The sequence below is a fragment of the Lactuca serriola genome, chromosome 2 (genome assembly GCF_051521515.1).
Source record: "Lactuca serriola cultivar US96UC23 chromosome 2, Lser_US96UC23_V15, whole genome shotgun sequence".
Taxonomy (NCBI): domain Eukaryota; kingdom Viridiplantae; phylum Streptophyta; class Magnoliopsida; order Asterales; family Asteraceae; genus Lactuca; species Lactuca serriola.
This window is the reverse complement of record NC_136409.1, coordinates 153341954-153364917: the sequence shown is the minus strand read 5'-3', so window position 1 is coordinate 153364917 and position 22964 is coordinate 153341954. Positions and strand designations below refer to the sequence as shown.

The window sequence follows — 22964 nt, the reverse complement described above, 5'->3', positions numbered from 1 at the left end:
GAATTGAATCCTTAGAGATTGTTTCAGTCTCATGCTTAAGAAATTATCATTAAGACATTCTTTACTTTTCGTTAAAGAATCAAGTTGTTAAAGATCCATTCCATTTAGAAAATAACAAAATAATAAGTTATATTTAATTTCATCAACCAAATGAGTTGCATTAATGAAGCTTTTATAGATCCCAATTCTTCAGTGGAACAGATGATTCTTAAATTTCTTCCAAATGAAAAATATATGCCCACTTTTTACTTTTTGGGAGTTTGTTATCTGTTCATAAATGCCTGCCCACAACAAGAAAATCCATCAGCATTTTCAGCGAATGTCAAAATGTTCTGTTAAATTTAAAAAAAATGATAAATTAAATTAAAAGGGTGCAAATGTCATCTTTTTTTGAAACCATAAGGACCAAAATATTACTTAATTACGTCTTTTTTTGGAAAACCACATAGACACAAAATGTAACTTTAACATGAAATCAAATAAAAGCTAGAATCATCAGAAAAGTCATAAAATGAATATATGCATTAAAACGTCAAAAAATAGATTGCATTTAGATAAAAGAATCATATTCTTTGAAAGAAAGAAAGTACCTTATATGCGAGTACTCGAAGTATCAAAATCATCAGGTGCCACACGAGCAATCCAACTGCTAAGTGTCTTCTTGATATCCGAATGATTAACATAAGCCAACTCATACATACTACACAAATTCACCACAAATATCTCATTCAATGCAGCTGTAGGGATTCTCTCCAAAGCATTCTCCATCACCTTAATGGAATCAGACAAATCACGCATATACATCAAACAAAGTGCCTTGTTGTTAATAGCAACAACATCTGATCCATCTCTATCTATGCACTCCTGATACTCCCTCACAGCAGATACATAGTCTTTTTCAACCATAAACATCAACGCTTTATTCCTATTCACAAGATTTTTCATCTCAATTTCTCCATTTCCATCATTCACAATCCCCTCAATCACACCAAAAGTCCCCCTGGCACCTTCCAGATCCCCATATTGCATTTGGATGTACCCTAGCTTCGCCATCAGAATTGCTCGAGCTACAGGAGTTGAATCACGTTTAATCAAGTCTTTCATCAAATCCAAACACACTCCGAACTCTTTATGACATAATTGATGACTGATTATCGAATTAATCACCAAACCTTCTCGTTTACTCCACACTTGACGTGATGCATTTGGCAAATTTTTTGTTAATTTTTCCCTAATGAACTGTAGTAACAAGTAGAATCGATCTAAAGTTTCTTGACGTCTTCCTAATTTGGAAGGGAGTTCAGCGTGCAACCAACGGAGGACAAAAGGGGCCATGGAGCCATGGCGATTAGGGTAATGATGTGGATAAGTTTCGTACCTGTAAATATCGAGGCCTTTTTCCACCAAATCGAGCTCGGCGACTGCTTCAGAGAAACGGCGGAGTTTAGTCAGAGCAATGGCGTTGTAGGAGAGATAAATGAGATGTTCGTGAGGTTTAGAGAGGAGAGATTTGGAACGTGCTTTAGCGACTTTATCGAGAACCGATCTCCATGCGCCACGGCAGGCGAGCTCTTGTAGAGACGATAAGTCGTAGCATAGGCCATCGCAGATCCTAAGGAAATCGACATTGCCAACTTCGCTCGTCCCTTGACCACCGGAACGCGATATGGACATCGTGCGAGGACAGATTTGAATTCGTGCAGGTACTCGACTTCGGAGATGACGGTGGCGACAGTGGCTATGTGATGATTAGGTAGAGTTTGCTGATCGGAGAAGAATGAAAGCGTCACCGGCGGGAAAAGTGGTGAAGCTTGGTCGTTCAACGCTTATATCGTGATCCCATGACATTCAAACAAGCTTAACTAAAAAAGGAAGAGTAAATTACATTTTGGTCGCTATATTTAGTCCAATCTGCACTTTTAGTCCAAAATTTGATTTTTTTGACATTGATGGTCCCTGTGTTTTTTAAATCTTACACCGAAGGTCCATGAGCCTTTAGTATTAACACCTTGGCTGTCAATATTTTATGAGGATTATTTTCTTCTAAAACAATATATTTCATCTCATACATTCAATTTAGAGACCTATTATTCTCTTCTAAATAATTTTGTTCTTCATCTGGTTCTTTAGTTACATGTAAAATCACAAAAAAACACTAATTTTAATGTGTGTGTCAATATTTTGTAAGTATTCATAAATTAAATAGGTCAAGAATAATAATGCGGGAGAAGGGTAATGGTGTATCCGAGGCAGCCACCTAGCTCAACCTAATACCGACTCGTATCCAATAGGACAGAAAGGAGAAAATAAAGAATACTGACCCAGTTGATATTAGGTTCATACCTACCCGACTGATCGCAACCCATTCCCACAAAGCGACAAAAGACAGTTGTCGGAGCTTGACCCAAAAGGCAATATCAATGCACAGCGGATGAGCAACACTATACAAGACATATCCCCTGATTTGCATATACATAAGATATTGACAATAAAATATAAAGGTTGTACACAACCAATTAATTGTCTTAACCCAGATAATGGAGAAAGACCGAACAAAACTAATTATCCAAAAATAAAAGAATGTCTATAAGGCTACTCCCATTGAGAGTTTTGACGAGCCACTCATTGGATTTTTAGAAAGAAAAAAGTAAAATTAATTTATTTTTGGTGGCCTAAGCCATGAGAGCAACCTAGCTCAACAAATATCCCGCCCACTTTCCTTATCAATTTTTTATATGTGTTCAATTTTGAAGTGGTTGTTTAATATATTTTTTTAGATAAAAGAACAAATATTATTTCAGTAAAAATGTATAAAAATAATAATAATGATAATAATAAAACAAAATTTGTGATTTTTTGTCCTGTAAATAAAGTATAATATATACATATTTCATATCCCATTCCAATTCTTTATTTTTAAATCATTTTTATTTAATTTTATATTTAAATTAATTATTTATTTGTTTTGAAATAAAATATTTAGATTTAATATTTCTAGTAGTTTTTAGTAAAGTAAAAACAAACATAAATTATATTTATTAAATAAAAAATAAGTTTAAGTTGGGTTGTTAATGAGTATTAATAATTTGATTGGATTAGGTTGTATAGGTGGAAGAAAGAGAAATTGATTTTTTATAGAAAAAATCGGTTAGATTGGATTGCTAATGGGGATAGATTAAAAACCCTTAAAGACCACGGTAAGGTAAGTTCTCACAAGGACCTAAAACTCTTTTCAATTCATTCCTTAAGCTTCATACAATATCTAACTTACATATCAGAAAACACCCTCAATTTGGAATACTCATTAGAAAGGGCTAGCAAAAACCAGCGAGAACCCACATAGCAACAAAGAGTAATCATGTATAATGTATTGTTACAAGTTAATTATTTTCTTAACAACAAAAATTCAATTTAAAGATAGCGTTTTTATTTTTTTTAATATATTAAATAAAATTAGATTCAAGTATTTGGGTATATATGTAATATTATAGGTTTTATAAAGATATAAATATACTTATGAAGCTTTACATATGAAAGTTTAGAAGGATATAAATGAATTTATCTTAAATAGTATGTTACCCAGTTATGATTATGACATTAACCTAAATAGTATGTTCCCCAGTTATGATTATGACATTAACCTAAAGAATATACATTAAATGAGGTGGTAAATAATAAGTTTGAAATATGATCAATTTAATAAATTTGCCCAAATTTAGTATGGTAGTTATGATTTGGCTTAAACCGATTATGCTGTTCAAATCAAAGTAATTTGGCAAGGTTGAGGTCTTGAGGAGCCTACCAGTTTGGAAATGTGAAATCAAGCATAGCCAAATCCAGTCCTGGTTTTGTCAGATTTCGTATTACTAATCACAGATTTCAGTTTTTATGTTACCAAATGAAGAATAAATTTCAGTATCTCAATTCTCAAACAAATGCTACAAATATCTTACAAGCATACAATACACACTGGCAGAATAAAGTTGGTTGTACAACTCATGGATTCTACAAAAGAATTAACTAAATGATAATAATAATAATATATATACCATTTGGCACAATAAAAGAGAAAAATAAAACATGTCCTTGAGATTTCTTGTTATGATTTATTCTTTGTGTGTACCAAAAAAAGATCTGAACGTGTGACCTCGCTATATATACTCATGAGCCAGATAATTTTACTTGTTTGACCACTGAAATTCTATTTCAAGAATCCTGGAGGCCCCAGTTTTGCTTTGTGGCAACAAAGCGTATTCACCCGCCACTGCTCCCATCATCACAACACGGTCAATCTGGATAGTCACTTTCCCGAATGATTTCTGCCCAACACAACACAACACACAATTATCAGTATTTTTTTTTTTGTATGCTTCAATTTATTGTACACTTCAATAACATAATTTTAAGAGTAAATTGCATTAATGGTCCTTAAGTTTGACCCAAAATTGAAAAAAAATGAGCTATATACTTAGGGACCAAATATGTAACTTAGTCAAGCTATTAATAATTTATATTTGACAAATTTAAGTGTGCTTATTGTGTGAAAATATAGCATTTATTTTAGGGCATATGAAGTAATAGATATTTGTTTGAACTTTTGAGGTATATATATATGGACTTGCCTTCCCCATCTTGCTTTTATTCTTGCATGAGATATGTAGCTTTTGGCCTTTTGGAGGGCTTTCAAACGACCACACAAAGTTCTCATCCCATTCAGGATTTGGCCCAGTTGATACCACCTGCAACCCATTCCACAACAAAAACAACTTAATCTCATCAGCTATATATAATATATGAGTGTTTCTTTTTTTACTTAGAATTGGTTCATCATTTTCTTAGATATTTTCTAAACATCATTTATCCAGACAACACTATAAAAGTACCTTAGTTTGCACTGAAGGAGAATTCCCAAGTGTAACCTTGCAGTACACACTAGGGTTTCCAACCGACTGTCTCAAATCATTGGCACGCTTAATTGTCACTGTTAATGTCCCGGGCAGACACTGCAACAAGAATTCGGCTTTTTCATGAAATCGAGGAGGCCCCGATTGGATCAAATACTGCAACAATGGAATTGCATCTGCAGCAGCAGCTGATTGGGCTTTGGAGACATCAGGTGGGCAAGCTGACCATGCTTGTCTCAGAAGAAACAGTGCATCTAATGCAGCTTCTTGAGTTGCTTCTGAGCCTGTCTTCAGAGATGTCACTAAATGTGGGATGCTTAATGTTGCAGGTTCAGTGGCTCTTAAACGTGGGAAGTTGCCAAAGAGAGCATTCAGAGCTTTCAGATACCCTTCGTTTACCATTCCATTAGCCAATAAATCCTTTTCAATAGCAGCTGCATGGTTAGATGAATCAGAGCATCAATATCAAATGGGGCCTTACAGATATATAGCATAACCAAGTAAGAGAAAAAAAAAAATTACCAGTTATAGCTCTGACAGTTTCACTAGAGGCATACTCTTGGATGGCATTGTTAGAGAAAAGAAGCTTAATAAACCTTGCTGCCTGAATCGATGTATCACCATCACTTGAACCAATCAGATCCAGTCCCACCTGGACCCCACCAGCTTCTGCAACTGCTCTTTTATTTGGGCGACTAGACATAACAAGATTCTGCAAAGCACAGATAGCCACCACTTTCATTTCTTCAGAAGGTTGATCAATAAGCACATTCACCAAAGCACGACACGCCACAACAGCATCACTAGATTGTGTCAAACTTTCATTCTGAAACAGATCTCCAAGAGCAAGAGTTGCCAACAATCTCGCTTGTTGAGCTTGAGTTTGTGGATGTAACAGGTATTGTGATAGCTGTAAGATAGCTGATTTGATAGCTTTCGTTTCTCGAATCTTCACATTATGTAGTAAAACTTCAAGCAATCTTGCAGCAGTTCCTTCACATAAATGACACCTCAGAAGCTCCAAAAGAGCCTCAATTGCACCGCTTTCTGCCATGGCTACTGCACTCATGGAATCATCACTTTCCAGGACTAAAAGAGCATTCAGTGCACCGATTACAGTGGCTTCTGAGTTTGAATGTAGCAAACGTACCAAAACTGCAATGGGCACTTCGAGATAGAACTCTGAACTGAACTGAAGAATACTAGATAAAACAGTAGCAGCAGATTCCCACAAAGGATTTGTAAGAAAGGAATCTGATAACATTATGACTCTCGATACTTCACTTACACCACCCTCTTTTGCAATCTCATTAGGCCAAGTGAGTGCAATGCTAACAAGACCTTTTAAAGCTCTTTGCTGCAAAATCGGAATCCCGGAAGAAAGAACTCGCATTAATGGACCGATCACTTGTTGTATCATGGAATCCTTCTGGTAATGTTCTTCTAGAAGAAGATAAGATAAAAGCTCAGCTGATGTCTTTTGAACTGCTGTAGAATTAGAATCTAGTAAAGGAATGAGAGGTTCAATGGCTTGGTGAGGGGACAAGATGTAATCAGTACGACATTGTTCATGCTCGAAGATATTCACTAAAACCTGCAAAACACTATGTTGTCCATCGGGTCCAAGCTCTGGTCTTGTTAACAACACGAAAAGGGGTTTGACCAATTTCTCTGCAGATTGACCCTTTGCGATTGTAGCATTGTTTGTCAAGATTCTTAGCAATTCAGCAAAAGCAGCAGAAAGAAAATCCGGTGCTTCTTGGAGGATTTTGAGTATGTTATCAATGACTCCAGCTTTCACCATTTCAATCTTGCAAGACGGTCTATCTTTTCCCATTTTCACGAGAGCTAAAGAGGTTGCTTCATGAAGCATGTAGTTTTTCCCATGTAAAAGTCCCACAAGAGGGATTATTCCACCGTGTACTGAAACCAATTCGGCTAAATTCTCATCATCTATGAGTCTATCGAGTGCACGAACAACCGAAAGGTGAGCAGGGGTAAATTCGGAAACGAGAAGCGAAATTAACGGCTCGACACTACGACCAGCAGTAACAGTACATCTGATCCTTGTGTTTTCGAATAGCACACAGCATAATTCAGCAGCATCACTTTTCAACTCCATTGAAGAATTCGATGAAAGAATTCTACAAAGGATATCAACCGCGTTTAATTCAACATCAGCAGCAGTAAGCCCTCTGGATGGGTTATCACTGAGAAGCCTAACCAATGCTGCAATAGCAGCATGCTGTTCCTTTTCCAAACCATTGTTCAAAATTTCCACCAATGGTTGTACAGCCTGGCGAGAAGATTCCGCGTTTTTTATATGATCAGCAGAAAAAAGGTTTTCAAGTGCTTTAGCAGCACTGTATCGCGCACGCCTTCCACCTAGACGTAACACAGCCACAAGCTGAGTCACCGCACTGAATGCTGACTCGTGTTTTCGTATCTCAGCAGTGCCAAATAGGATGCCAAGTAGATCGGTGGCAGCTTCTTCGGTTGCATCTTGTGGACCGAGTGAGAGGTACTTTGTTAGAGCTTCTAAAGCACCGGATTCCACCATGGCGATCTTGTTGGATGGGGAATCGGTGCTGAGCTGGATTAGAAGTCCGAGTGCGAGAAACGGGGCACCGGGTCGATCCGGGATTGGTTTCAGGAGGTCAACGAGAGCGGGGATTGACTTTCGTGATGTGGCGCCGACTCTGATGTCATCAACTCTGAATAATCTCTCGAGAGCGACTTCTTCTGGGTGAGGTGGCAAAGAGAATTCTTGGGATAATTGAAGGAAATCATGTAAGTCGGAATTGGAACACCCGAGTAATGATATGAGCCCATTTGCAGCTCCTGAGTTGGCAACAGAAAGAAGTGTTCCCCTGCTTCCATTGCTGACTAGACTGGATATAGCTTGTGAAGCAAAGTATCTGTTGGCTGGTGCTTCTGATCTTAACAAAGAAGAAAGAGCTGGAATAGCTTTTACTGTTGCACTTGCACGTATAATATCTCTGTTTTGGAATAGAATTGCTAACAGTAGTATGCATATCCAGATGCTATTATCCTCATCAACATCCAACTGCATATATGATTTTGGAATGAATGTCAAAATCATAATAAATCCATTTAAACTAAAGGCAAAGACCTTGAAATACATACCTGGCTGTATGGCAATAGACGTGAGATTCTTCCTGTAAGAATTTCAACAGCTCCTGCTTCTGTAATCTGAATTTTATATTTTTCATCATGGCTAGCGATAGCAGAAAGTAGCCAAATCGAGATGCTAGCACCATTTATAACTGATGTGCTAGTCCTTTTCTCACCAGGACATCTGCAGATGCTTATGGAGTCCATGTCTTCCGAATGAGAAGAAACAGGAGAACTTAACATCAAAACAAGACACCGAATAAATTGGGAATGAAAATTTGCTTCATGGAGGTCCTCCATCACTCTTTGGATATTTACTTTTGTAGCACAAACGAGAAGTGAAGCCCCACCAATTTTAACTCTTATGTTTGATGAATCGATTACTCTTTTTGCAATCAAAGAAGTGCAATGAGATTGTAGAATCGCATTTCCAAGAACAACACATTGATCATGGCAAAGCCTTGACAAGATTTCTATTGCTTTGTCCTGTAAGAGAGTAGTTGCACCATTGATCAATGAAACAATGGGGGTTATACTCTCTGGATTTTCAACCAGCACTGCCCATGCAGGTTTGATGTCACCTGATCCTTTTAGTCTTGACAAAACAACGAGTGCATCTAGTCCTGCTGACATGGCAATAGCTCCAGAATTACTCGATTCCATGAAAGAAACCAATGCAAGAACTGTTCCAGTTTCATTCACGTACTCAGTTAAAGTGGAAACGGAATCCAGTCGAAGGCGGGAAATCGCTAATGCAGCATGGTTTTTTCTGGTGGCTTTCTCTTCAAGAAGAACTCTAGTGGCTGGCATAATGATTTCTTGAGGTGAAAGTTTCTCCACAACTTCAGTGTCCAACAAAAGGCTTGCCAAAGCAGATAAAGCCTGTTCTGCAACTTGTAAAGCTGAAGATCTTGAAAGTGTCAGTAATGCAGGTAGCATGTTCCTTGCAACAACAGCCACATCATGATTTTCTTTCACTGATAGAAAAATTGCAGAAAGACAACCACAACACTCTGCCAAAATGGTCTCAGAATCAGAATCCAAAAGCTTCATCACAGAGGAAAGAGTCTTGATAGCTATACTACTTTCACGCAAATCCTTTCGTAGAGTAAAGATTCCACCAAGGGCCATGGAAGAATTCGCACGTGTCTCTTCATTTGTAGACCCTAAAATCTTGATCATTGTTTCAATTGCATCATTGGGTGCACTACCTTCACGTAGTAGATCAGTAATCGGGGCAATGGAAAGTAAACTTTTTAACGCATCCAAAACATAAACTTTGGATTCCGGAAGGTCACTGGTCAACAGTGCAGTGAGTTGACTTATAGTTGCTGTATCTGATCTTCGAATCAAATGGTTCAATGTCTTTGCAGCAATCTCTTTCCCATTTGAGCTTCCATTTTTCAACAGCCATAACAAAGCAGGAACAGCATCAGCACTTTCAACACAGTTCCTTATATCTTCACTGTGATTACAGAGGTTCCCAAGAATTGTAGCAGAATCTTCACGTGCTTTTGCGGACCCCGTTTCAAGAATTTGTACAAGTGGCGGGATTCCACCAGCAGCTGTGATGGCCCATTTACTTTCATCATTCTCATTTGACAACATACAAAGCAATGCAACAGCACATTCTTGTTGCTGTTCTGATGAAAGTCCAAGAAGAGAAATCAACATCTGAACGCCTTCACGACCTTGTAAAGCATTCCACAAATTGCCCTCATTGTTGCATAAAACAAGTAGTGATTTTATTAACTCATCTTGAACTTCATTGGTTGCCATTGTGATCAAACCAACTAATAAATGTTTTGAGACAGGATTTGAAAGTTTGCTTGAAAGGGTGACGTTCCCATACAAACTAGCAAGAGCTTCTATGGTGCGCTCCTGGACTAAAAATGGCACACGTGGCTTAAACTGTTTGACTAAAGTCAACTCAATGTCAAATGGATCTGATGCTTTGTTGGTTTCTGATTCGTTACCGTATATCATAAGAGCAGAAGCTAAAGCTCCTAATGTATCCGCCACCTGTCCAGGTGAAGTGCACGAGTCAAGACTTTGACCGAGACTAGTGATGACATGGCACAACCCACCGGAAATGTTGGCAAGAGCACACATCGCGTTCTCTTGTAAAGCTTGTGCATCTTCACCTTGCATAAACTCTTTTGAAGGAGCTATTGTGGCATTAATCAAAGAAGGGATGCCATTACAACTTGCTATATCTTTTCTTGCTTTTTTGCTTTGAGCTGAAAGAGACTTTAAAGCAGATGCAGCTTGTGCTCTAACTGGAGGTTCATAACCAGGTCCTAACAGCTTCAGGAGTTGTTTTGTAGTTTCAGAAGTTGAAATCTTTGAACATACGGATGCATCTTCCATCATCATACATGATAATAAAAAGCAAACATTGGCTTGAGTGTTTGACTGGTCATGTGTTAATAGCTTTACCAATATATCTTCTCCCCCAGCTTTGACTGTTGCTGACCAAAAACCCTCGGTGGTCCCACACAGGTTTCTCAAAGCACCAGTCAGCAAATCATCAACTACTTTTGAACCCTTTTCGAGTTGCTCCCAGAGCACTGGAACAACCCCTTCAGTGGCAAAGATTTTGGATCCAACATGATCTTTGGCATCACCTTCAGAAACAGCATAAATGGTCTTTGCAGCTGTGATTTGACCTTCTTTTGATTTTAGAAGAGCGAGAAGCGGAGGAATGCAACCCCCAAGTAATACTTTGACCCGTAGTTCGTTTTCCTTACATAATGAGCCCAAAACTGTAGCTGCTTGGATCTTTACACCAAGTGACCCTGATCTTAGGAGAGATACTAGAACTGGAACTGCTTGAGAATGTGAACTAACAGCACTGAATGCACCTTCACGTGTATTGATCAGGTCTAGTAACTGTTTCAGACTGAACTCTTTGTCTTGTGAAGATGATGATTTTTGGCGTAACTGTTCGATGCAGTGAGCAACACTTGATAATGTCCCATCTGGATCCTCCATGCTACTACGCTCTCTGAAGAAACAAAAGAAAACTCTCATTAAAATGAACAGGTTTTAGATGAAAATGGAACTTCAAAAATCACTTCATCTGCATAATTCAACTGACCTAGAACCCATTTTTGTTAGGGAATGTGGAGTCATAGGTTCTCTTTCAGGTGTGCCATTCCCATTTCTTTCCTGAAACGACATTGTAAACTTGTCAGCAATTGATAAATATACAAATCACTGACAAAATTCATTTATTATAACTTCTAATCATAATTTCATGAATAGAACCCCACGGGAACTTCTTACTAATAAATTTCAGATCATAAATAAGTATCTACAACAGGAAATTCAAATCTCTTTTCAATTTCACATTAACTTAAACAGGAAAAAAAAAACCCGTTCAAATCAGATTCGCAACTTAGAGGAGTAGCTACCTGATGCGTTGTGGCAAGATTGCTGCCATTTCTTCCGGTAGAATACCTCCGACTGACCTGAGCCGCCAGCTTGACTGTAATAATTTTATCTAAACTTTAGATCAGATCTACCTCCAACTCCAACCCACCGTGCAAAAACGTAGAAATCTCGATTGAATCCTGTAGAAACACCCGAAACTCATTACGTTTATCACATATTCACCTAATTTGAGTTAGATTTCTCACATTTTGCAATCAGAACAGCAGATCAGTACTGATCATGGTAATTTAAATACTATTTCGGGATTAACTAACTGAATTCCACACATACAGGTCAATAGATACTACATTCGATTGAGTACAAACAGAAATGCAGAAGAATATATTGAAGAAACAGTAAATGCAATAAGAATTAAATAAGTGCAAGGTGTGTAGATTGCAGAATGAAATAGCGATGAATCTAAAGAGTTCTAACCACGGAACAAGAGTCGAGGATAGATTTGGTGTTTCAGTGCATTTGACGACTTTTGTAGCAGAGAAGTGACGAAGAAGGAGATATGAGAAATAGGGACGGAGAAGAGTAGTTAAGAAGTATGCATCAGAGAGGGAGGAGTGTGGGGTGAGGGTGGGCTGCCAGCCACCGACAGCTCAGATCACACAAGTTTTCGCTTGGCTCACGTTCCGACTCTTACACCCTCTAGTCTAGCGAGTAGTGAGCCTTGCCCATGAGAGATGAGATACCATAGATTGAAATTTTTAGAAAATTATTTATTTTTAAATGGAATTCGTGAAGTCCTTTTGGTTTTATTAAACTTATTATAAAATAATTATTTATTTGTAAGATATAATTTGTGAAATATCTTTGGCTTTATCGAGTAATGATACCTAATTAATTATCTAATACTTTGAACTTGTCATTTGTAATTTGTCATTTGTAATCTTGTATATCCGATTAACAGACATATATTAAATTCTCTTTGCGTGTAAAATTTATGCTCAAGTTATTGGTATTAGATTTTGATAAGTATACATCATTAATAAATAAAGAATTTTTTGTCATATGGCATGTTTTCGTTGAATTTGACAAATGTTAATTTCTAGTAATTTACAATTAAATATTTTACGCACAGTGCCACCTATAAAAAAACGTATATGATCTATGTCACCTATAAAAACCGTATATGACCTAATTAAACTAAATAAATCAAGCAATTCAGCCAATTTTTTAAAATTTATATTGGGAAAGTTTTATATCAGTTCTGAACCTCCAACAATCAAGCATTGGTTATATAGTTTCTTTACAAATTTAAGCTTATTTCATGAATCATTCATATTTCAAAACTTTTACTTGATTTGCTTCGAATCGGTCAATGAAAGATTTTTGTTTGTACATTTCAATCAATCGAAAATTACATTCAATTGGTTTCCATATTAAACTTCAATTTCAGTTCAATCAAAGATTTTCCTTTCTGTATATCTTGGTTCTTATAACGTTATTACCACAAAAAAAAAAAAAAAAAAAAAAGAAGTAAAATCGGCATCAAGAATACTAAGGAGGACAGCAGGTTAGTATCCAGTGTATTTTTAAGTATACCTTATTAATTTCGTTTTATTCTTTCTGTAAAAGACAGTCTAATAAAAGCATTTGATATATGTTCACCACATGCTCGATGTAATGCCAAAAAGGTTTTCTATGTTTTTCCCATTACTGAAAGAATTGTTCTTCTTATCCTACATTTCGATTTTTTTTCCTGCATAATCGTATACTAGAATCAAGTTATAAAAAATTGATGCTTTTTTTATTATCTTTTATGTGTAATTGTGGTGTGTGTATTAGTTTGTCAATGTATAGTTATATAGTCGTATAGTTGTTCAGTAGTCATAAACAGGATGCTTTTCTGATTCGTGTCTCCCCACCCATATACCTAACCTTCTCATCATTTTCTCTAGTTAGTATTCTACAACAAAAAACGCTCAGAATTTTAATTCGTATAAGTTTATGATTGTTGTGTGTGTTGTTTGTATCCTCTAATGGCATAATCTTTATGATAGTATCCTCATGTTAGATCAGAATATGCAGTTTCTTTTAAATCAATGTTGTCAAAGGTAGCTTTAATATATTTTTATTTGATTTGAGAAAAATATTTTTATGTTTTTGTTTGTCACTCTATCTTCCTTTAGTTGGTAGACAACCAAATTCCTTCATCCATGGTTAATGTAAGTCAATGAGAGAAACAAATGTCTGGTAAGGAAAAAAGAGGTTGGCCGGAATTAGAATTCAATTCCATTCCAATCCTTGAAATTCCATCTCATTTGACAGATTCTGGTTCCTTGAAATTCCAGCTCATATGAAAACCCAACATATGAAAACCTTTTTTTAAAGACAGTTAGAATCTCACAATAATGACTATCTTGTCCTTTGTCATGAACAAAACCATAATGCCAGGCGGCATGAAGAGGGTTTTTTCTAATTGTCAATAGTGATTTACATTTGTTTCTCACATTAATTGTCGTAAATAAATGTTTTGGAAGGAATCAGAATCTGTCAAATGAGTTGGAATTTCAAGGATTGAATAAAAATAAATCACCATATATGCTTTGTTGCCGAATTGCAGGTTAACATATATTTAGTATAAGAGTTCTAAATAAGAATAAGAGTTCTAAATCATAAATAAGCCCAGTTATAGGTTAAAGTGTATTTAGGATTCTCATGGAACTGATAAGCATGGTAGAAAAGTAATAACTTTTCATCAATTAAAATTTCCTTTTTGTGCTATCTAGATAACTGATTTATATAAAATATTATGACACACTTAGGAAATGCAAATAAATAACAAACAAGGACAAACTTGTATAAAGTTTAGGACCACATGCCTATAAGGGTATCTCTATAATATAAAGTATAATTTTGATTTTAGGGGCATTTATGTCATGATTTACAGAAATGCAATTTTTTTTCTGTTTTTTGTAATATTTTGTCTACTTTGGTTTTACTTGTAACACCCCGATTCACATGTATTAATTATATAAGAATTCCTCTTAATTTCAAGGCTTAGTCGACGAGTTGGTTGCCCTAACTCGTTGAGTAGTAACGGGTTGGTCCGCGTGTTTAAGTGACCTACTCGCCGAGTCCAAGAAGGGACTCGACGAGTAGGAGCTGGAGGATGAAACCCTAATTTCCGGGGTTTTGCACCCTATTTAAGGACCACTTATCCCCCCATTGGCCTTTCTTATTGCCTCCCTTGAGTTCAGAAACCCTAATTCGTGTTTGCTCTCAATATTTGTGTGCTTCTTAGCTTGGAAGAAGGATTTTTGGAGTAAAAAGCTTGGAGTTCAAGAAGTTGGAGCAAAGGGCTGTTGTAGATCCGAATTCTTCTCTATCTTGGCATCATTTTGGAGGTAACAAGTTGTTACATTGGCTCTCTTTTAGTTAGATCTCTTCATTTATGGGTTTGGGGCCCTTTTTAGGGTTTTGTGTGGAGGTTCTCTAATTTAGGTCAAGATCTGAGGTTGCAACCTTAGATATGGACTCCTTTAGCTCCTCATTGTCATAAAGTTTCAGTCTTTGTCAAGCTATGATCTTTCCCTTGCATTAAGCCACTCCTTTAGCTTGTTTGGGCCATTATCATATTGCATGCACGTAAAGTTTGCAAAATTACATGATAATCATGCCCGAGGAACTTAGATCTACAGTATGGAGCCTTTGCATAGCTTAAAAAGCATCTGTATGAATGAAGGATTGAAGGGACTCGACGAGTCGCATGGTCGACTCGGCGAGTCATATCAAGATGGTCCTAAACTCGACGAGTTGGATGAACAACTCGGCGAGTCTGATGAAGATTGTCGTAGGCTCGGCGAGTCAATAGAGTGACTTGGCGAGTCGTTTAGGTTTTTTACCAACCGTTGGATGTGTGTGAACTTGTCGGGTTGCAAGGGGGAAAACTCAACGAGTGGCCAAGGAGCTTCGACCGCGAGCCTTAGGAACTCAACGAGTCACTCTGGTGACTCGGCGAGCAGAAGAGTTATGCAAGGAACTCGGTGAGTGGCTGGTTTCACTCGACGAGTTTAGGGCAACATGGACTGTTGACCATGACAGTTGACTTTGACTTTGACCAAGGGTTGACCAGTTAACTTTTAAGGGTGTTTTGGTAAATTGGATAATTATAGCGAAGGTCTTTGGTGAATATAGGTGTTGGAGTTGGAGCTACATTTGGAGGAGACTGGCATTACCTTCCGATCTACTTGCGAGGTGAGTTATCCTCAATATATCAACATGGTCTAAGGCACCAAGGGTGGCCCTTTATGGATTGTATTCGGGTTATTGCATGTTATGCATACTAATTTGCATCCTGGTAGTTAGGATGGTGATGTGCTATAATAGCGACCTGTAAGGTCGGTATCCTGGTTATAAGATTATTGCCATGCTCTGTGATATGTTGATCGGTTTGACTGTTATGTATGCTAGTGTATGATATTTATGTGCACATGATTATTTGTTTGGGGGTTGGGTTGAGGCGGTTCTGCTTTGTGTTGAAGTCTAATATACCCAGGGCGGTCCGGACAGACTACGGGCCCAGAAGGGACGTTAGTCAGATCGAAAGCCCGGCGAGCGGTCTGGATAGGCTGAAGGCCCTACGAGTCGGTCCAGACGTGTCAAAGGCTCGGAGAGCGGTCCAAATAAACTGAAGGGCTGCGAGATGGTCCAGTCAGGCTGAAGGATCATTATGCATGTTGTTTTGTGTTTGTTGATATGATATGATTATGATTTTATGAGAATGATATTTTGGGGGCAACTCACTAAGCTTTCAGGCTTACAGTTTTAGTGTAATGTTTTAGGTACTTCTGGTGATCGTGCAAGGCGAAGGCATGATCGTACCGCTCCTTCTGCTGTTATGATTTTTATGAATTGATACTAGGAAACTCTAATATGATACATTTTGAAAACACTTTTGTAATGATTGGTTGATTTTGAATGATTTTTAAAAGTTAAAATTGGGATAAATTTTATGGCTGTTACATTACTTGATTGACTTAGACATAAAGATGAGATGAACCAATTTGTTTTACTGGGTGATTGGTCAACTAATCAACATTACTATAAATTTATATATGTGCCAAAAATTTTGAATTTTTTAGTCAAACATATATTGGTTGTACGCATCCCCGATTAATCCATTTGAAAGATTCATTAGAATAGTAAAAATCAGTAACTCTAATATAAAAATATAAAAGAGTATGTTAAAATGCCTAAAATACACCTCAAGAGACCAATCATGTTCACATTTTTTTGTCATTACTAAAGGGTATAATTATAATTTATGGGTTGAAACTGTGGTAGAGAGGGAAATCTTACATTTTATATGAACTGGAAAAATACATTTTATAGAAATATAATTTTTTTCTGTTTTTTTTACAGAAATTTTAGTTGTCCAATCACCAAGTAAAAAAAATGGTTCATCTCATGTTTCTTTATCGACCCAACACACAATTTTTTTTTTCAGAATTTGTTTAAAACATGAAAGAAAAGCCCCTGTTTTACAATGTACTGCAAACCTGTACATTTTCAAAATTTATTTTGTTTATATTTCAGATTCATTGTGGGATTACACAAAGAAAGCTAAAAGTCCATCAAACTCAATACAAATAGAAATATAATTTTGTATTTATGTTTTCTGAGATCAGGAGCATTTTTGTCACATTTTTATAGAATTACATTTTTTTCTATTTGTATTACTTGCTTGTATTTTGTATTACTTGATTGTTTGGTCCTATTTTGAATTAAGTGGTATTTCTGTCACGTCCTACTAGATTACATTTTTGTCACTGATCTGAACCGGTTTATACCAAAAACATATTAAAAAAAGGGAAATGAGATATGATGTACCATTAAACATGACCATTTTTAGTTGTTAACATTACTAAATACCAGATTTTCATTTTTGCATTACACTACTACTATTTTAACAACCACTACCTTTAAAATAATATTACTATATTTGTGCACAAGTTCCTGGATTCCACCAAGATTAGCATGATTAGTGACTTGGCTCTCTTGCAATATGACTTCACCATCAAGGTCCGAATTATCTGTCTATGGAAACAAACTTTCTGGAATAACCCTCAACAAATCCCTTGGAAAAAAGAGTGTCACACTCAAAATGGAGGATTTAGAGTGGGATTCATTTTTATACGTATATTTATTATTTTTATGAGAATATGTTTTATTTTTCTTAATTTCTACATAGGACGATAACTTTTTGTTACTTTATGGGATGGTAATCTGATGAAGTTGTTGCATGTGTTTCTAAGCACCCGAACAATTTTGTATTGCTTATTCAACGTCTAAGTTGAATCTTATCCAATGTACGTATTTAGTAAATTATTAATTTGTATTATTATTATTATTGTTATTATTATTGTCATATTTAAGATATAATATTATCCTGTTGCAACAAATTATTTAATTTTCATTTCAGAATGTCCATATGTCAATAACACTTAGCTACAAAACTTTTTATTGAAGACATCATTGAAGAAATAACGTCTCTCATAAAAAGGAAATTGACTTCATTTGGGATTATAAGTTTGTTTTCATTATTATTAATCTTGATTTAGTAGTTTTTAAGTTATATGGAAATTATCCGTATTCCAAATATGATAAGAAGTTTAACCATTTTTGTCAATATCTATTTTTTCTTTTAAATAATGTCGTTTTTCATCCATTTTGTAAACAGTGTTTATGATCATGTTTTAGTGTGTGTATTTTACTATGGTTGTGGGTTAGGGGGGGGGATCTTATTACTTATTGCTACTTTTGAATTAATATGCATGATAATAGCAACTTTTTTTTGAATTTAGGAAGGTTATAATTGGTAACCATTTGTGTTGATTTTTAAAGTGGACTATTTGTGTGCTATACTAACTTCATGTTTTTCATTTTCAAAATTATTGATGTATATTTTTAATTGTTTATGTTATTTTACTTTGTCAATTGTATACATTCTTAATTGTTTATGTTATTTTTTGGTGTCGCAAATCTACATTGATATTTAGTGCTTTTGCATCTTGAGTGATGATGCAAAGGAGGTTCAATAGATGGATGGGGGGTTAAACAAGTGAAAGTGTTAAAAACATATATTAAAACAACACCGAATAGAACCAATTTAAATCTTGGGTGCTCTTTACTACAAGTGATATGTTGTATGTTTAGTTGTTTTGAATCAGGTATACATCATTATATTGTTTTGCCACATGGCCCGCATTTGAGAATGGGAGATTTTATGTAATAATAGTTTTTAATTGATTATTAATTTCATTTTTAATTGTTTTGAAGCAAGTATCAACTTCTATGGGTTTGTTTGAAGAGAATGATTGTAACGACCAAAATTTCAACCAATTTAAAATTTTCGAAAACAACCCGATTCCATTAAAGTTATTACAAAAAGGTTTTCAATACAATTTATTTTAAGTAATCCCAAAATCTCATCACAACATAAACACGAGGAGTGGTACCATCACGCCTTCGCCTTGCCACGGTCTCCTGAAGAACCTGAAAACATAAAACCACAACTGTAAGCCCGAAAGCTTAGTGAGATATCCCCAAAATACCAACCACATATACCATACACGCATAACATGCCATAACATATCCGATCACAGAACAGCCATGCACTTCGGGTCTAGTGTGTGACTGGTCCGCCGCACCGGCCAACAGTCCACCTGGTCCACCCTCTGAGTCTAGCCATAAACCTCGAGTCTGCAGTGTGATTGGTCCGCCCGCACCGGGCCTTCAATCCACCTGGTCCACTCTCTGAATCTATCCGCATACATCGAGTCTGCAGTGTGATTGGTCCGCCCGCACCGGTCCTTCAATCCACCTGGTCCACTCTCTGAGTCTACAGTATGACTGGTCCGCCCACACCGGGCCTTCAGTCGGCCTGGTCCACTCTCCGAGCCTTGGCACGTCTGGTCCGCCCTCTTGGGGCCTACAGCCTATCCGGACCACTCGCTGGGCCTTCAGGACAACCGGTCCGCCCTGGGTATCTTGGCCTACAACATGAAGCAGGACCCGCCTCAACCCAACTCCAGTCCAACAACCATGTGCACATAAACATACAATCATATGACAATTCACAGTCAACAAACATATGAAACAGATCACATAACATATCATCATCCTAACCAGGATACCGACCTAACCAGTCACTAGCATAGCATCACCCTACATCTCAGGATTACCGATCTTAACCAGGTCTCTAACATATACCATCCTAGCTACCAGGATGCAAACATATCAAAGCAATAACATAACAAAAAATACCCGGATCTCAATCTGATAAGGGCCGGCCTTGGTGCCTTAGACCCTATTGATATAGTGAGGATGACTGAACAGATAACCCAAGCTGCTCCGATCACTGATACGATCTCCACCACTGGACAACCACCAAGGCACTGAACTCAAAACAATATCCAACAATTACCAAAATGCCCTTGGAAATCACTGGTCAACCCTTGGTCAAAGTCAACCCCTGACTGACTCTACTCGCCGAGTCAACCCGATGACTCGCCGAGTCCCCATGCTCAGAATTCCCCCAATCCGCGACTCAACTCGCCAAGTCACCCCGAGACTTGCCGAGTCCAACAACTCTGAGTCCACTCACACACAACTCACCGAGTCATCCCTTAACTCACCGATTCACGGCTCAACCAGAAAAGATTGGGGGCTCTTCGACAAGACTCGCCGAGTCCAAGAACAGACTCGTCGAGTCTAAGGCTATCTTCAACCTACTCGCCGAGTTGTTCTTCCAACTCGTCGAGTTCCAGGCCATCTTCATCCAACTCGTCGAGTCCCAACCTATCTTCAAGCAACTCGCCGAGTACCACCGGGTCTGAATCCATACAGAGGCTTTCCAAGCCATGTAGATGATCCAAACCATAGATCTACCCTTCCTAAGGCCATCCATCACGTAAAGTGGCAAACTTTACGTGAATCCAAGGAGATCTAGGCACTTTCACTCTAGGGTTTGGGCTTGGGACAAGATAGCTCCTTCAATCACTCACAAATAGAGACTTTTATGCATTCTAGACCTTCATCATTCCAGATCTGAGGTAGCAACCTCAAATCTAACCTCTAAACTCCAATACACCAAAAGATATGATCTCTAACACCCCCAAAAAGATGAATCTAGACAATAGCAGCTCAAACAATGAAATAATACCTCAAAAGGAAGCTCCAAGAGAAGATTAATTCGAATCCTTGCAAAGCCCTTTGATCCAAGTCTCTTCTCCTTCAAGATTTCTTCAACAACCACTTCTCCAAGCTCCAATTCACTCAACAATGGGGTTTCCTCACGAATTTAGGGCTTCTGGAACTCAAGGAATGATAAGGAGGCTGGGGAGAAGACATCATGTTCTTTATATAGGGCTCAACCTCCGGATTTAGGGTTTTCTCCACTCAGCACCAACTCGTCGAGTCCACCCATGCTACTCGCCGAGTTGGTCACTTAACCCGCGACTAGAGTCGCGACCCTACTCGCCGAGTCCACTCGTGGACTCGCCGAGTCGCTCTTTCCCATTTTACTCTTTTAGCCCTTCAACTTTACTCTTGCTATTCCAGGATGTTACAATGATGTAATAATATAACAATATAATCATTAAATTTTGTTTAAAAAAACAACGTTTGGGTTCATCAAAGGCTTCATATATATGTAAAATTATTAATTTAAAAATTGCTTAATATTTAAGAGTTTATATTAATTGTTTTTAATAAACACGTGTAATACACGAGTCTCACACCTGATAACATAAGATGCAAGCAAACACTAGGGGAGCCACATAAATGAATATCCTAAAAAAAAATCGTGTAATATACAAGAAAAAACGTAATTTTATTAGATATATTGTTCAACTTCCATAACAAAATTACATTTTAATGTTCACCTCTTCGCTCTTTCATTTTACAAAAACGAGTAATTATATTTCCAATCTTAACATTCTCCAGTGCTTCATTTTTTACACTACAAATCAAAACACCATTCATAAAATTGTCACCTAATTCTATTACGCAAATTGGTCTTCAAGAACTTCATTGCATAAAAACATAGTTCAACGGTTGCGGTTGCGGTTGCGACCGACAAAACCAAAGTTAGTTTTAATAATATATAAACCAAAGTAAAAGAGATGTGTTTTTCAGTTTCCACCAACAAACGATAGAGGTCTGCAATTCCCTTCAAGTTGAAAAATCTTTCATCATGAAGCAAAGAATGATAAGTTGCCCATTAAGTTGCGCACTTTCTGAATCGTCAAAATCGTTTTTGTATATCTCGCTTAACTTTATCAAAACTAGAAAATAAGTCACAAGGACTCAAAGTTGCCATGTTCTCCATAACTACGTGCCAACTTCACTAAATCTATCCCCAAATTCTTGAATTTGCATATCGAAAACCGTGTTAAAAATCACATCTTCAAAATGATGTTGATTAGTCTTATTGGTCCTACGCTTTCGTGGGGTAACATAATATTATGACATGTCCACAATTTCAATACTACGCTTTTCACAAAAAGCACATACCTTCTTCCAAATTTGTGGAAACTCGTCTTTTCTAAAAACTAAAAATGTTTTCTTTGTCCCTTTTACTAACGAAGTCGCTTCCAAAATATCATGATCTTTTTTTTAAGAAGCTTTGACAAGGTATCTGTGAGGCATAGAATTTTCAACATCAAGTGTAACAGAAACACAAAATCAAGTGTCGTAAAATATGACAAAATATCATTTACTTGATTATGGTTAGATAAAGTAAACCCCTCCTCTTTTGTAACATCACTAGTTGTGAGACTCATGTATTACATAGGTTAATTTAAAAGAAAAAAGTTAAATATGAAGGTCTAAATAATTGAGAGCTTTGAAATTATAGGAAAATAAGACAAATAATGAATGATTAAAATTAAAATGTTTTTGGAGCAATGTTTTCATGCAAGATTAATCCTTGAAGCTTGGCAATTGAAGATATCAACATCCTTCTATCTTCTAGACCTTTGTAAATTATAGAGTTCCAAACTTTATTGCATCTCATCTTGGATGTACTTGAAATTCCATCTCATTAGACAGATTCTGATTCCTTGAAATTCCAGCTCATATGAAAACCCAACATATGAAAACCTTTTCTTTTGAAAGACAGTTAGAATCTCACAATAATGACTATCTTGTCCTTTGTCATGAACAAAACCATAATGCCAGGCGGCATGAAGAGGGTTTTTTCTAATTGTCAATAGTGATTTACATTTTTTTCTCTCGTTAATTGTCATAAATAAATGTTTTGGAAGGAATCAGAATCTGTCAAATGAGTTGGAATTTCAAGGATCGAATAAAAATAAATCACCATATATGCTTTGTTGCCGAATTGCAGGTTAACATATATTTAGTATAAGAGTTCTAAATAAGAATAAGAGTTCTAAATCATAAATAATCCCAGTTATAGGTTAAAGTGTATTTAGGATTCTCATGGAACTGATAAGCATGGTAGAAAAGTAA

At 36.7% G+C, this 22964-nt stretch overlaps 2 protein-coding genes and 1 long non-coding RNA gene across 3 annotated transcripts; 1 reads left to right on the top strand and 2 right to left on the bottom strand.

Annotated features, from left to right (window-relative positions):
• Positions 1 to 76: 76 nt before the first annotated feature.
• On the bottom strand, positions 77 to 1832 carry LOC145087061 (uncharacterized). Its single transcript, XM_079024964.1, has 2 exons — positions 591 to 1832; positions 77 to 281 (listed from the first exon to the last, which is right to left on the bottom strand). The coding sequence occupies exon 1, from the start codon at positions 1672 to 1674 to the stop codon at positions 592 to 594; it is 1083 nt and encodes a 360-aa protein (XP_078881090.1). The 5' UTR covers positions 1675 to 1832; the 3' UTR covers positions 77 to 281; position 591.
• A 2067-nt stretch (positions 1833 to 3899) lies between these two features.
• LOC145087059 (protein CELLULOSE SYNTHASE INTERACTIVE 1-like) lies at positions 3900 to 12145 on the bottom strand. The gene is made up of 8 exons (XM_079024961.1): positions 11910 to 12145; positions 11456 to 11614; positions 11140 to 11210; positions 8052 to 11046; positions 5427 to 7971; positions 4884 to 5338; positions 4623 to 4739; positions 3900 to 4319 (listed from the first exon to the last, which is right to left on the bottom strand). The coding sequence occupies exons 3-8, from the start codon at positions 11172 to 11174 to the stop codon at positions 4179 to 4181; spliced, it is 6288 nt and encodes a 2095-aa protein (XP_078881087.1). The 5' UTR covers positions 11175 to 11210; positions 11456 to 11614; positions 11910 to 12145; the 3' UTR covers positions 3900 to 4178.
• Positions 12146 to 12694: 549 nt separating this feature from the next.
• Positions 12695 to 16436, top strand: LOC145090511 (uncharacterized). Its single transcript, XR_013701620.1, has 4 exons — positions 12695 to 12999; positions 14731 to 14833; positions 15624 to 15683; positions 16271 to 16436. It is a non-coding gene; the product is annotated as an uncharacterized LOC145090511 (long non-coding RNA).
• The last annotated feature ends 6528 nt before the right edge of the window (positions 16437 to 22964 follow it).